Source organism: Cyclopterus lumpus, chromosome 1 (assembly GCF_009769545.1).
Source record: "Cyclopterus lumpus isolate fCycLum1 chromosome 1, fCycLum1.pri, whole genome shotgun sequence".
NCBI lineage: Eukaryota > Metazoa > Chordata > Actinopteri > Perciformes > Cyclopteridae > Cyclopterus > Cyclopterus lumpus.
In genome coordinates, this window is record NC_046966.1 from 4,774,354 (window position 1) to 4,787,135 (window position 12,782).

The window sequence follows — 12,782 nt, forward strand, 5'->3', positions numbered from 1 at the left end:
AACAACTACTGCATAGCTATGTAATCATGCACATTCACCAAACGGGATACTTGTAAATCAGCATTAGCGCGACACTTTGGACTCGGCAGAAAGCATCTCTTGTCGTGACAGTTACACTAACGCTGCAGATGTCTGAATCTTGTGGTTCTATCACACATGAAGCGTTGTTCATTACCTGAGATTCTGCGGGTAGCCATTTTGAGCTGCCTCGAAGGAGATTACCATGACGGAGTTTGTTCTCTCCCTTTTTGCCTTCTACAGCGGCGAGCTCAGGGCCGGCTGTATCAGTATCACTAGGCCAGGTATAGAGAAAGTGCTCTGTGTCAACGACTTTGTTTCTCCATTGTGGTCTCGACTGAGGAAGCCCTTTTGTTCTCACTTTTGCTTAATTACTAACGGTTGCCTCTCAATGGAAAGTGCTTACGGCTTGCACGACATTGGTGCCCGGTCCAGCACAAGGGCGTGCAGTACTGTATCTCAGAGAAGAGCCTGTACACACATACACACACACATACACACACACACACACACACACACACACACACACACACACACACACACACACACACACGGAGCAGCAAGTGTCAGTGTGTTCTCATCAAAGACCGGCTTGTTGCAAAGGTAGCTTCAGAACTTCGGGGCTGCTTGCACATTCTGTGAAAGTTCAAAGTCGATCTCCCGGTTGCCCCTTTTTTTTTTTCTTTGTGAAGTGCCCTGGGGGGACCAAAGTAGTCTTCCTCTCTGCATGTTTTATGTCTCTCCCCGGAGACTTAATAGTTGTTTGAAATCTTCTTTCTTTTTCATCACATCAGAAATCTGATTAGTCGTGATGATAGTAGGTTCGGACATTAGTGCACTATGAGGTACTTTTCCAGACGTTGTTATATCTAGGTTAGGGGTTAAATAATTTGCACCAGAGCTTATGTTGGAACAAATCTGCATTGTCAACAATGCCCTTGGGATGGTTGGTCGGTTATTCAGTACCATTTTGATCCAGACTAAAATATGTTAGCGCCTCCCAGAGGTTGATGTTTTTTGTTTCAGGAGTAAAACTTCCTGATAAAACAGGAGTAAGAGTCTACAGCAATGCTAGCAGCTATGAGTCTATGCATGCTAACATGCTCTCAGTAGCATGTTTCCATTCCATTCATTGAGGAATCGCATTAGAAAAGCTAAAACGGCAAAATTCAAAGAAGCTTCCTTAATTGTTTCCCTCAATTGTTTTTTGCCTTTTAAAAAAAAGAGTTGATGTGCTAAACGGGTTATGGAAAGGCGTTTGTCGAAACATTTAACCCGTATGACTGATTAGCTGTTTCTGCTCTCAGCGTCTGTTGACTGGGATTTCAGTCAAGCATAGCCTGTAGCGCCAACTCCTGACCAAAGTACGCTCGAGCCGAGTCCATTCGCTCCAAACCTGTTGTTAAAAATAACAAATGTTATTCGTTTACGACATTCAAAGGTTTGCTGAAAATGTGCTAAACGATTGAATGGAAACACAACTAATGACAATGTTACAAGCTAATGTTTAGCAAGGGAAAACGTAAACCATGTTCGCCATCTTACCGCAGATTGTATACAGGAAGTGGAGGCAGTCATCGCGACGTCAGCCAGTGGTTTGAGGACTGCCGTTAAGAAGTCGCCCCCTGCTGGCCATTAGAGAGAATGCAAAATTTAAAACACTTCTGCATCGGCGCCTGCATCTCACCGTAGCATTTTAGCATGCTAACATGTGCTAATTAGCCGGAGACACAAAGTGCAGCTGAGGCTGTTGGGCGAAAGGACAGAGGATCACCACAGTCAGGGATCCTCTGGGGACCATGACTACCTGAAGCAAGTTCCGTGGCCATCCATCCAATAGTTCCTCCTATACTCACTCGTGCCCTCTGTTATCCCTCTCGCAGGAGAACCGGCTGCGGCATCGCTTCAGCAACATGGAGGACGACTACAGGCAGCGGGCGCCACCTCTGCCCCCCCGCACCAGCTTTGAGAGGACAATCACTGTTGTCCGGGGCAACCGTAGCCTTGGTATGTTCTCCGTCTTTCTCATGGTGATGGTGTCTTGGTGTGTGTACGTCGCCGGCACGGCGATAATGACGCTAATAGGCGGCGGTGATGACGACCGCCCCGAAGAGGAGCGGTGAAGTGATGTGCTTCTCCTACCTGAGAGGGGGAGATGATTACTGTGTGTGTGTGTGTGTGTGTGTGTGTGTGTGTGTGTGTGTGTGTGTGTGTGTGTGAGGCTAGCATGGGTGTGCATGAGCAGTAATCCATTAAAACCAATAAGTATATATTGATCTCTAGATAGGTTTGTGTTTATACTCCAGAGCTGAGAGTTCATTGGTTATTCAAACATGACAGGGAGGAAAACAACAGGGTGTAAGGCGCTCCTGCACTTTAATCTAAGGGCTCTGTGCAAAGCACAAGGACACAAACTCAACACACTACTTTGTGTCCGTGTGTGTGTGTGTGTCTGTCTGTGTGTGTGTGTGTGTGTCTGTGTGTGTATGTGTGTGTCTGTGTGTGTTTGTGTGTTAGGGTGGGTGGAAGTTTAAGATTATGTAAATGTTCAAAGGTAGAAAAATAATAATAACAAGGTCATAACCTACAGTCTGTGTGTCAGTGTATTCTTTGGTCTTTCATCTGTTTAAAATATTGAAGGTCTGCTCGCTGAGGTATTTAATGCGGCATGGTGTTCTGGATATCCAAATGTGGAGGGTTTACAGATGTTCTGTGTTTTATGTTCATTTAAATATGTTTGACCTTCTAATTAAGTATCATCTGTAAGGCCCGAATAACTGGGGATTTTTTTTTTAACAAGCAATATTATTGAGGTACTCTTTGCACTACGTTACATTCTTCCTATTATTAGGTTCCGTGTACATTTCTATCCAATGTGCAACTATGACTAAATGCCCATATTTGGAGATGCTATCATGTACAGTACGTAGAGCATATGGTTGGTTTGTAGCACAAAGACTGTATGGCTTATTAGAGCAGGCTGTTAATGGAGAAGCTTTAACGGACCATAATGAGGTCTTTTTTTTTCTTCTTTTCTTGCCTTGCTCATCTCAAAACATGAAGACATGCAGCCTGTTTAGAAGTCTTTGTTCTCGAATGGTGTGAACTTATTGCATTCACTGTACGTTTGTTGAGGTCACCGCAAATAGATTTTTTTGTGTTCAGTTATTGTTAAAAGTGCATGCAGCAGTTTGTTAGAGAAATAAAAACTATGTGTTTTTGATGCTATGTTAGAATAACTTATAGCACCCTTTGGAGTTTTGAGACATTCATCATTATCTCACCTCAGTCTCCCTTCTCATGAAATGTGTGACTTCTGTTCGTCTTGTCAGCGTCCGTAGCCGTGTATTCCAGGCACTATGATTGTATTGTAATTTGAATGTAATAACAAAACAAAAAAAGAAACAAAGAAACAATAAACGATTTATTTGATCAAAAACAAAACAAAGCACAAAGTCATTTCTTTGGCCAACTTCAAATTATGTACGACCATAGTGTTGTGGATGTGCGTAGTCCTCCAGTAGACGGCAGAGTCGTAATGCAGGCGCCGCAGACTAGAGTACTCCATCGGTTGTAGCCTTCCCTGTCTGCAGAGCGAGTTTGTGTGTGTGTGTGTGTGTGTGTGTGTGTGTGTGTGTCTGCTTCTGCCTGTTTGCATTAATGAAGTGTTTGCGTAATCCGCCCGGCGTCCGATTGGATCAAGCCAAAGTCAGGTGTTTGTGCTGCTGGCATGTGCCGCCCCGGGAGTCACCTGCGCCCTCTGCAGGTGTCTGCGATTGCGCGCCTCTGTGACGGATGGCGCCGCGTAAATGTCAAGCATGCGCAGCCATGTTTGCGTGCTAATCTGCCTTAGTGCCTGTCTTGATTATGCTGATTATGCCTGCTGTCAGGTGTGTTGTTTGGGTGCCTGTCTTGTCTGTTTGGCATGCATTCAGAGCAGCCTTAGCCAGAACCTTGCCACTCACCTGTGCCCATGTGTGTGTGTGTGTGTGTGTGTGTGTGTGTGTTTGTGTGTGTGCGTGCGTGTGTTTGTGCGCGTGCCTGCGCGCGTGCGTGTTGGCAGGGATGTCGGTGAGCGCTATCACGGACGGCTCAGGCATGCTGGTGCGCAGCGTGGTCCAGGGGGGCTCTGTGAGCCAGGATGGCAGGCTGGGGGTGGGGGACGCCATCTTGGCCATCAACGGAGAGCCTACCTCCAATCTGACCAACGCCAGGGCCAGAGCCGCGCTCCGCAGACACTCCGTCGTAGGGCCGGAGATAAGGTGAGGCGCCAGTCACTGTCCGACGGCAGTCGCACAGAAAATATAATAAAGAAAACCCGAGCAGGTACTGTGCGTCATGGTTGCAGCTCACACACAACTCCATGAAAGCTCTGCAGAATCACTTGCCTCTTTGGAGAAGCCGGTATTGAGATGCAATTTTAGGAATCTATCAATAAGCTGCTTTTAAGGGCAAGAAGAAGAACAGATTCCGATGATTCCCATCCCCCCTTCAAACCCAGTGATGGTGAGCCTCCTAATCCGATGCATTTCTAACCGTGTGACAGATGTGCTGCGCTCAACTGAATAGAATGTGGAGGTCATAGGTCAAGGTCACTGTGACCTTGACGTCGGTTTCTCGATATCTCAGCTTTGAGTGAATTTACGACATTTTTGGCACACGCGCCCACCTTCACTCGAGGTCGAACTATTTCGAATTTTGGTGGGCGAAGATCTGAGTTACCTCACCAGAAGAAAAACATTCATAATTTAAGAAGAATTCACATGCCACATATGACAAATTTCCCACACATTTCTAATTGGATAAAACGATGGAGCGGTGGCGATTTGGACAGACATGGATGTCAAAATAAATCACGTACGTTTGAATAATCTCGTCTTCCTTGTCGCTGTGTAAAATGTATTTTGAGCTCCCTTTGTCATCTTAAAAAGTGTCCTGGCTGTCTTCTAATATTCGGGGTCGCACGAACTTTGGAACGCACGACACAAATCAACATTACGGCGTCAGTGTATAGGACACTTTCGTGGCACGTAAAAAACTGAAGAATGATTCCAGTTATTCATCACAGTTATTTATATTACGTTCACATGCTCGTTCCCTCATGCCGTAGTTTAAACACGTCCTCGCTCGAAGAAACGAGTAACCTCTTAGTTAAGAGAGAATTTTGAAAGGTCCTTTGGGTATGCAGAGAACAATCATCCACTGGAGGAAGAAAAAAAACAAAGTAATTGAATACTGCTTACATTTCTGAGCTCTTGATGGCGTGTACGACTCCAATGAGTGAGTATATAGAACATGATAAATATAAATATGTGCCCTGCGCAGTCACAAAACACGGCCGTCACCTCGGATAAATGATCCCGTCGCACTTTTGGGTCTCCATCACCACCTTGGGGTTTTTTTTTTTACACTGCGGCCGTCATTGAGCGAGGCACTGCAGTCGTGTTAAATTAATTTTCGATGATGAATTTTTAAAGGTTGCCCCGAGGGGGAAATTTGGTGAATTATAACGTCCTATATAACATCAGCCGCTACGGCTTCGACATCGACAATGCTTGTTTAGCTGATTGGAGATGCGCCCCACCTCCACCACCACCGTGCAGCCCTGCAAAACTTTCTCTCTCTCTCTCTCTCTCTCTCTCTCTCTCTCTCTCTCTCTCTCTCTCCCTCCATCTCTCCCTCCCTCCCTTGCTTCTACAAGCACACACATACACCTATGCACACGCATACACAGCCTTTCAATGGTCTAACCTCCAAAAACACCTTTTTCCTGCTATGGGAAATATCTCTGAATAATTCATCCCTCATTTCACCTTGAACAGTGTGCTTCTGAATAAAAGAGCGTTTTAAAGAGCCTCTCATAGATGCGCACCACAATACACAGACACACACGCGCACACGCGCACACACACACACACACACACACACACACACACACACAGAAAGACAACCACATTCTGTCTTCCTCTATCACCCTCACGCTCCCGCTGCCTCCTCCTCCTCCTCCTGACAAGCACTGCAGACAAACTAGCGGAGTGGAGTGGAGGCAGATGAGTTGCTTTGGCAGCCTCAGAATAAGACCGACATAGATGGGCGAGGACTTGTCACTATCAAACTGCCTCTGTTGAGACACGACAGGCTGTCCACATGGCTCAGTCACAACAGCTTAGCGCGGAAGACCTCCATATTCAATCTGCCACCATGAGAGAAATTGGCTCTTTCAGCTGAATCCAACAGTGTGTCTGATGGTGGCGTCACACAATGGGAGCCCGAGGAGGGTTATTTAGTGATGTCCTTGACACTTTACTTAAATGATGTTGTTTGCGCCGATAGATCTGGGCAAAGCATTTTTATTTTGTTATTATTATTATTATTATTATTATTATATATTTTGTGTTTTTGAAAAATCTTGGAACGGTCTTGTATCAGAATCCTTTAGTAAACATTTAGTCCCAAAACATAAAAAAAGAAGAAGTCATCTTTTACCAATGTGAATGGAGAGGGGCACATCTATAGTTTTACAGCACCTAAAAACATTTGAAATGTAAGACGGCAGCCTTAAAGTTAACGATTGTTTTCCAAGTCTGCAATATAAATTAATATATGAATTGATAATTGATTACTCAGGATGAATAGAATATTTTTTGCATTATTTCATTTACATCGCTTCAGGTGTATTCAGCCTTCCCATTCTCTAGTGGCGCATATTAGATAGTATGCCCCCCCCCCGCCCCCCCCACACACACACACACACGCACACACACACACACACATACACAAAACCCTGAGGAAACTGATCCAACTTGTTGCTCAGCGAGCTAGTAGGCAGATGTTGTACTGTTGGACAGAGCCGCTGCGTCCCCTTGTGCCCAGTCTTTGTGCTAAGCTAAGCTAGCCGGCTGGTGGTTGTAGCTTTATATCTACAGTGCAGACATGAGAGTGCTATCAATCCTCTCTCTAACTCTTGATCAGAAAAGGGAATCAAATAATCTGTTCGTTGAAGCCAAAACGAATGAATACGACCCACAATTGGCAAACCCAACGTCACCGGCTGTAAGGGGTGCTAAAAAAACAACACACACACACACATCATTCCAACTCGAGGAACGAGCGCCGATGTATGCGGGGCAATTTCACAAACATTTTGCCAAAATTACATTTTTACTCTGCAAGCTGTTTGAGCATTTCGCTAAACACACCATCCAAAACTATAAAAGTGAGCAAACTGCCTTCCCCAAATGTGCCTCTTGGCGCCCGAGCGGCGGCACTCAGCAGGATGTGCGCGGTTAGTTACCGTCCTGAGCGCACTCAGCTGTGTCATCACCGACAGCCCCGTGCCGGCCGGGGGGGTCGGTTATGAGTGGCGAGCGAGGAGCCAGCAGGCAGCCGATGGCCGGCTATAAAACAGGCAATTCAAGTTGTTTTGAGAAAGTGTGAGTCACCGCAAACAACCAGGCGGCCTTGAGCGTGCCGCCCCAAAAATAGATATTTTATTTTCCTGCAGCACAACGCGAGATTAGCCGTGGACAGACACAGAGGAACCGATCACATGATCTTCCGTAGCGGAGATGATGATAATAATAATAATAATAATAATAGTAATAATAATTCATCTATCCTGTGTAGAAACCATACGTGCATTGTCATTTGTGTCGTTCCTTGTCGTCCTGTTAGTCATTGTTTGGTGCCGAGAGTTAAACAATTGTGTAGAGGGAAAACTTAATATTTGTATTTTTTCACCCCTTCTTTCCCCACATTTCCCGTCCCTCAGCATAATTTATGTCCCGGCCCATCAAGTGGATCAGTACCGTACCCGTCTGTGTTTACCCCCTCTGGACTCCATCGCAGTAGACAGCGCCTCTTCCACACCGACCCCGCTGACCCCTTTCCCGGAGCCCGCCTCGGCCTCGGCCTCGGCCTCGGCCCCGGCCAGACCTCCCGGCCCGGTCAGAGCCGCGGCTCCGGCTCCGGCTCCGGCTCCGGCCGCCCTCAAACCCGTCGCCTCGGTCAAATTCAAAGCCGCAGCTCCGGATCCTGCAGCAGTCAGAGCCGCCGCTTCCTCCAAAGCTCCATTCAGAGGCCCGTTCGGAGTCCCTACTTTCACCCCGGCCCCAGACTCAAGGTAACGTAAGGTCTCAGACGACTATTTATGGTCACCTAATCCCCACTAAGGGCCCCGGAGTGCAAGATAAACCTGTCTCAAGGGCTCCAGCTTCATTACATAACACTGTGTGTTGGTGCAGAGAATTCAGGCCATGAAATGCTTCACCCACTGACTCTGTCTGTCAGTGGGTTCTGTTTCAACCTTGGGCCTTTGATTTTTAATCTCAGCCGAGGTTTTAATAACGCATCGCACATTTTTTAGTTATAGCCAGCAGCTTTGATTCACACTAATGATCTGAGTTGTTATCTGACACGTTAATTAGCCGTGTCCACGAGGGGGGTGTGGGGGGGGGGGGGGGGGGGGGGGGGGGGTGGGGGGGGGGGGGGGGGGGGTGGGGGGGGGGGGGGAGAAAACAATGTGTTTCCGCTCGCAGACGGCTCAGCGTGAGCCTCTTCCAGTCCGTATTTTTCCCGTCTCCATCCTCCTCTTTATTGAAGGCGAAAGCCTCACTCTGAATGTTGAATCTCTTGAGTTATATTTAGCCGTTCGCTTATGGATCTGCGTGCTGACTGTCAGCGAAAAATGAATTGTTTCGCTTCTGTCTGTCGCCGCCTTCGCTCCGTCTTCTTGCCTTTCTCCCTCCTCGCTCACTCCCATTTTTCTCTCCTCTTTTTTCTTCTTCTTCTGCCCCTTATCTCGAAATACGTCGTCTTTGTGTCTCTCTCTCTCTCCCTCTCTCTCTCTCTCTCTCTCTGCTACACTGCTGCCTCGACTCCTTGTGCCTACATCCGTCTCTCATCTCTGGTCTTTTTTTCTTCCCCCTCACCTCATTCTCCCTCTCCTCCCCTGCCTTGTTACTATCCCCCTCTCCTGTCGGCACTCTTTCTCAGCCCTGGTGGAACCATTTGTTCTGCCCTCTTCTGTAACTTAACTGGCTATAGGCTCCCGCTGCGCAGATAGCGCCGCAATCACTCACCTCCGTGGGCTTATTACAGCCCTCCACCGTTAAATATATTCATGAAAAACTCTCTCCTTCTCTACCTCCTTCTTTCACACATATATACAGTGTGTGTGAATATACAGAGATACTCCTACACATTTATTTATATATACACACACACACACACACACACACACGCACACACTGTAAAGACACTACCTTGATGTGACCTCGCTGGCAGAAATTGTGTATTTTCAGCTCTATTTGCAACTAAAGCGGTGTATCATCTCAAGGCCTGCCGATATATAAATCACTTTTTTTTGCAGTGTGTTACAGCGTCTCCGGGGCTGCAGCTAGCGATTAATACCATTGTCCACTATTTTCTTTATTAGTCGATCAGTCGTTTGTTTTTTTAAAAGATGAGTTTCCCGTCCTCAAATGCCTCTTTTTGTCCACAACTCAAAGTTATTCAGTTTACCGTCACGGAGGAGAGGAAGCAGATCACATTCTCACTTAAAGAAGTTGGAATCATGTAAACTTGTTCCTGAACCTTTTTCAAACTGATTCATCGTTCATCCAACTATAGCTGATGATGAATGGATTCATCTCAGAGTGGGTCACCAAGGTACCTCGTTATCCACGGCAGTTCTGATAATGTCAGACAGTCGAATGCTTTCTAACCACAAGAGTGCTGCAAATTACCATCGTTTTCACAAAGAATTGATCTTTTCCTTTCCTTTGTCACAATTTCGATCACAATTTCCAGTTCAAACTCGGAGACGTTTGATATAGTCAGAACATAAAGCAGAACATCCTCACATCTGAGAGGCTGGAATGAAGGAATATTTTTTGCATTTTTGCTCGATGAATCAATTACCAAAATGTGCATTTTTCTATCAATCGACTTCTAATCAACGATTAATTCAATGCGTATTTGATCTGAATAACTCTCTGACACTGAGCAGAGACGTGTGCATCATCATCATCATCATCAGGTGTTCCGTTCAACATCGCTAATTTTAGTTCTGTTTGCTTGTTGTTGTTGTTGTTGTTGTTGTTTTTTCCGCCATCAGTTGGCAGATTCCGAAATCTCTCCCTCCCAAGAATTATGAGGAGGAGGGGGAGATGGTGGAGGAGAAAAAGGAGAAGACCGGGGCAGACGTGAAGGAGCCACAGCTGGAGCTGGAGGTAAAGGTGGACGGAGAGGCGGAGCTTGGCGCTCACGCCTCCGTTTCTTGGGATCAACCGAGAAGGTGAGTGAATCAGTAACGGCCTCCGTTAGATCCTACTCCGATTTCCCATCTCCATGATGCCCTTTTATCCTCTCTCTCTCTCGGCCCAGCGGAGGCTTAGCAGAATCTCAGCGCGCTCAGGGTTATGTTTCACAGCGGGGGCAGAGCAGCACAGCGCAGACTCAACGTTCTCATATTTCAAGGCCCGGAGAGACCGGCTACTCTCACAACCCGTATTCATCACGTTTGTCGGCTGCGTCCCGCTCCGATAAATCCCATAAGCCGCGCTGCCGTGCAAAGACCAGCTTTTGTGTGCCTCTCCCCGGCAGCTATAATATTCTATTGTTTTGACTTAATCTTTAAAAGTCTATGCGCGGCCCTAAGCAGCGGATAGAGCCTGAAAAAAAAAAAAGAGCACACCCACTGGATTAATTACCCTTCGTGTGCATTTTCGGAGTAATGTCTCAAGCCAAGCGGGTCCTCATACAGACATACAGGAGGACGTGCATTTACCAGCCACCTTTACGCGCACTGTGACATGGACCTACGGCTCCGCAATACCTCGCTTTGTGTTCCAGCGTGCGGCTGACGCGAGCCCCGGGCCAGTCCCTGGGCCTCAGCATCATGGGAGGCAGAGGCATGGGCCGGAGACTGAGCACCGGAGAGATGATGAGGGGCGTCTTCGTCAAGGACATCAGCCCCGGCAGCCCGGCAGCACAAAATGGCACTCTTCGGACCGGAGACAGGATACTAGAGGTGTGTGTGTGTGTGTGTGTGTGTGTGTGTGTGTGTGTGTGTGTGTGTGTGTGTGTGTGTGTGTGTTTATGCCTGTGTATACAAGTGTCTCTGAGTGGTGGAGAGATGGCGACAAAGAGATTGTCTGTGTGTGTGCTGTGGCTGCTCGTGCAATAATCGGGTATTGTTTGAGGTGTCTGTTGTATTGAAATATGGCAATATGGCACCAGTTCTGTTGCCTAAATAACCAGAAAAACCTTCCGTTCCCTCCAACCCACCATCTAGCATCGGGTTATGGTTCAGCGTTATTGTCATGATAAAGTACGAGGGATTGCACAATGCCATGCCACACACACACACTCACTCACACACACACACACACACACACACACACACACAAAAGATAGGTATCTCTTTAATTTCTGTAGCGGTATTAGGTCAAAACTGACTCTGTTGTAAATGTGCAACGCTGCTTTGACCCTCTGAAACCGACACGGCTCTCTTTATCATACAGTATGCAGCTAAACACATTCATTGGGTGATTGGCTTGCCAGGAAAAAGGCAGAATTACCCGACTGGAAAGCTGTATTCATGTGCGACGGTGCTGGTTTCCACAGTAGCCATTTTTTCATTGTCGTTAGACCATTTTTTTTCAAACTTGCAGTCAACTGTATGCAATGACCTGTTGTGACCTCTAGGACGCTCTCAGCCTCCTAGAACTCCAGACCTGTATGGCTCTCCGGTGTCTGGTGGCATTAGGCGGGGGGCGGGGGGGGGGGGGGGGGGGGGTTCTGAGCAGAAGCACTCCCCATCCAATGCAATTCTTGCAGAAATCTCCAAATACCAAATCACAGCACGACATTCTCTATGATGTTCCTCAAGGTCTTGGTGATTTAATGTGGTATTTTTTAAAAAGGATTTTTATTTTTTATAGTTCTTTATATCAATTCTTGAATTTAGCTCCAAATCGGTGTGACAAATGGTAAAAGGTAAAGTGAGGACGGGAACCTTTTACACTCTCACAGCTCATTTGAATCGATCCATTTCGACTAGAACAACTTGACTCACGCTGCCGAGCTGCATGAACACCACTTCTATGTGGCGTCTACCGTTGACCTGCTGAAGGTCCTCCCCCGGAAAAAAAGACAAATCCCGTGTCTATGTGGGAATGTCTTTTTGTACAGTATTTGCTGTGTGTGTGTGTGTGTGTGTCGACCTGTCCAAGGTGTGCGGCGTGGACCTCAGCGACGCCAGCCACGAGCAGGCGGTGGAGGCCATCCGGAGTGCTGGAGACTCCGTGCTCTTCCTGGTCCAGTCTGGACAACACAGATCTCAGGTACTGCATCTACAGAACTTATGGTATATTCAGGTATGCATATACAGAACACAGCATTTGAGTCTCCAAGCGTCCGTTGTGCGCGGGGGAGTTTTTGTCGCATTACAGTGTGAAGTCCTCTGGCCGTACAGACACTCACTCACCTTCCCTCTTCCCTCGCCCACAGTCCCCGATGCTCGCCAACCACGAGAGGCCGACTCCGACGACCCGGTGCAACTCGCACAGCGGCAAGGTGACGCCAGATCTGTTTTTACATGTCGTGACTTTAGATTCCACTGGAACGATGACAAGCTGTGAAATCCTTTTTCCCCTCAGTTTCTGTTCCCACACTGTTACTGATGTTTTGGCTTAGTATGGCTGGATACGATGTTATATGCACACTCTATTTTATTTCTATATCTATATACACCTACATGG

General features: G+C 47.0%; 1 protein-coding gene across 1 annotated transcript in view; it reads left to right on the forward strand.

Annotated features, from left to right (window-relative positions):
- The window catches only part of si:dkey-92j12.5 (multiple PDZ domain protein), a 33,811-nt gene that overhangs the window by 10,660 nt on the left and 10,369 nt on the right, over nucleotides 1-12,782 (forward strand). Inside the window, 7 exon segments of the mRNA XM_034545465.1 lie at nucleotides 1,902-2,025; nucleotides 4,082-4,280; nucleotides 7,790-8,140; nucleotides 10,136-10,315; nucleotides 10,873-11,050; nucleotides 12,255-12,365; nucleotides 12,532-12,597. Coding sequence (XP_034401356.1) covers nucleotides 1,902-2,025; nucleotides 4,082-4,280; nucleotides 7,790-8,140; nucleotides 10,136-10,315; nucleotides 10,873-11,050; nucleotides 12,255-12,365; nucleotides 12,532-12,597 — 1,209 coding nt within the window.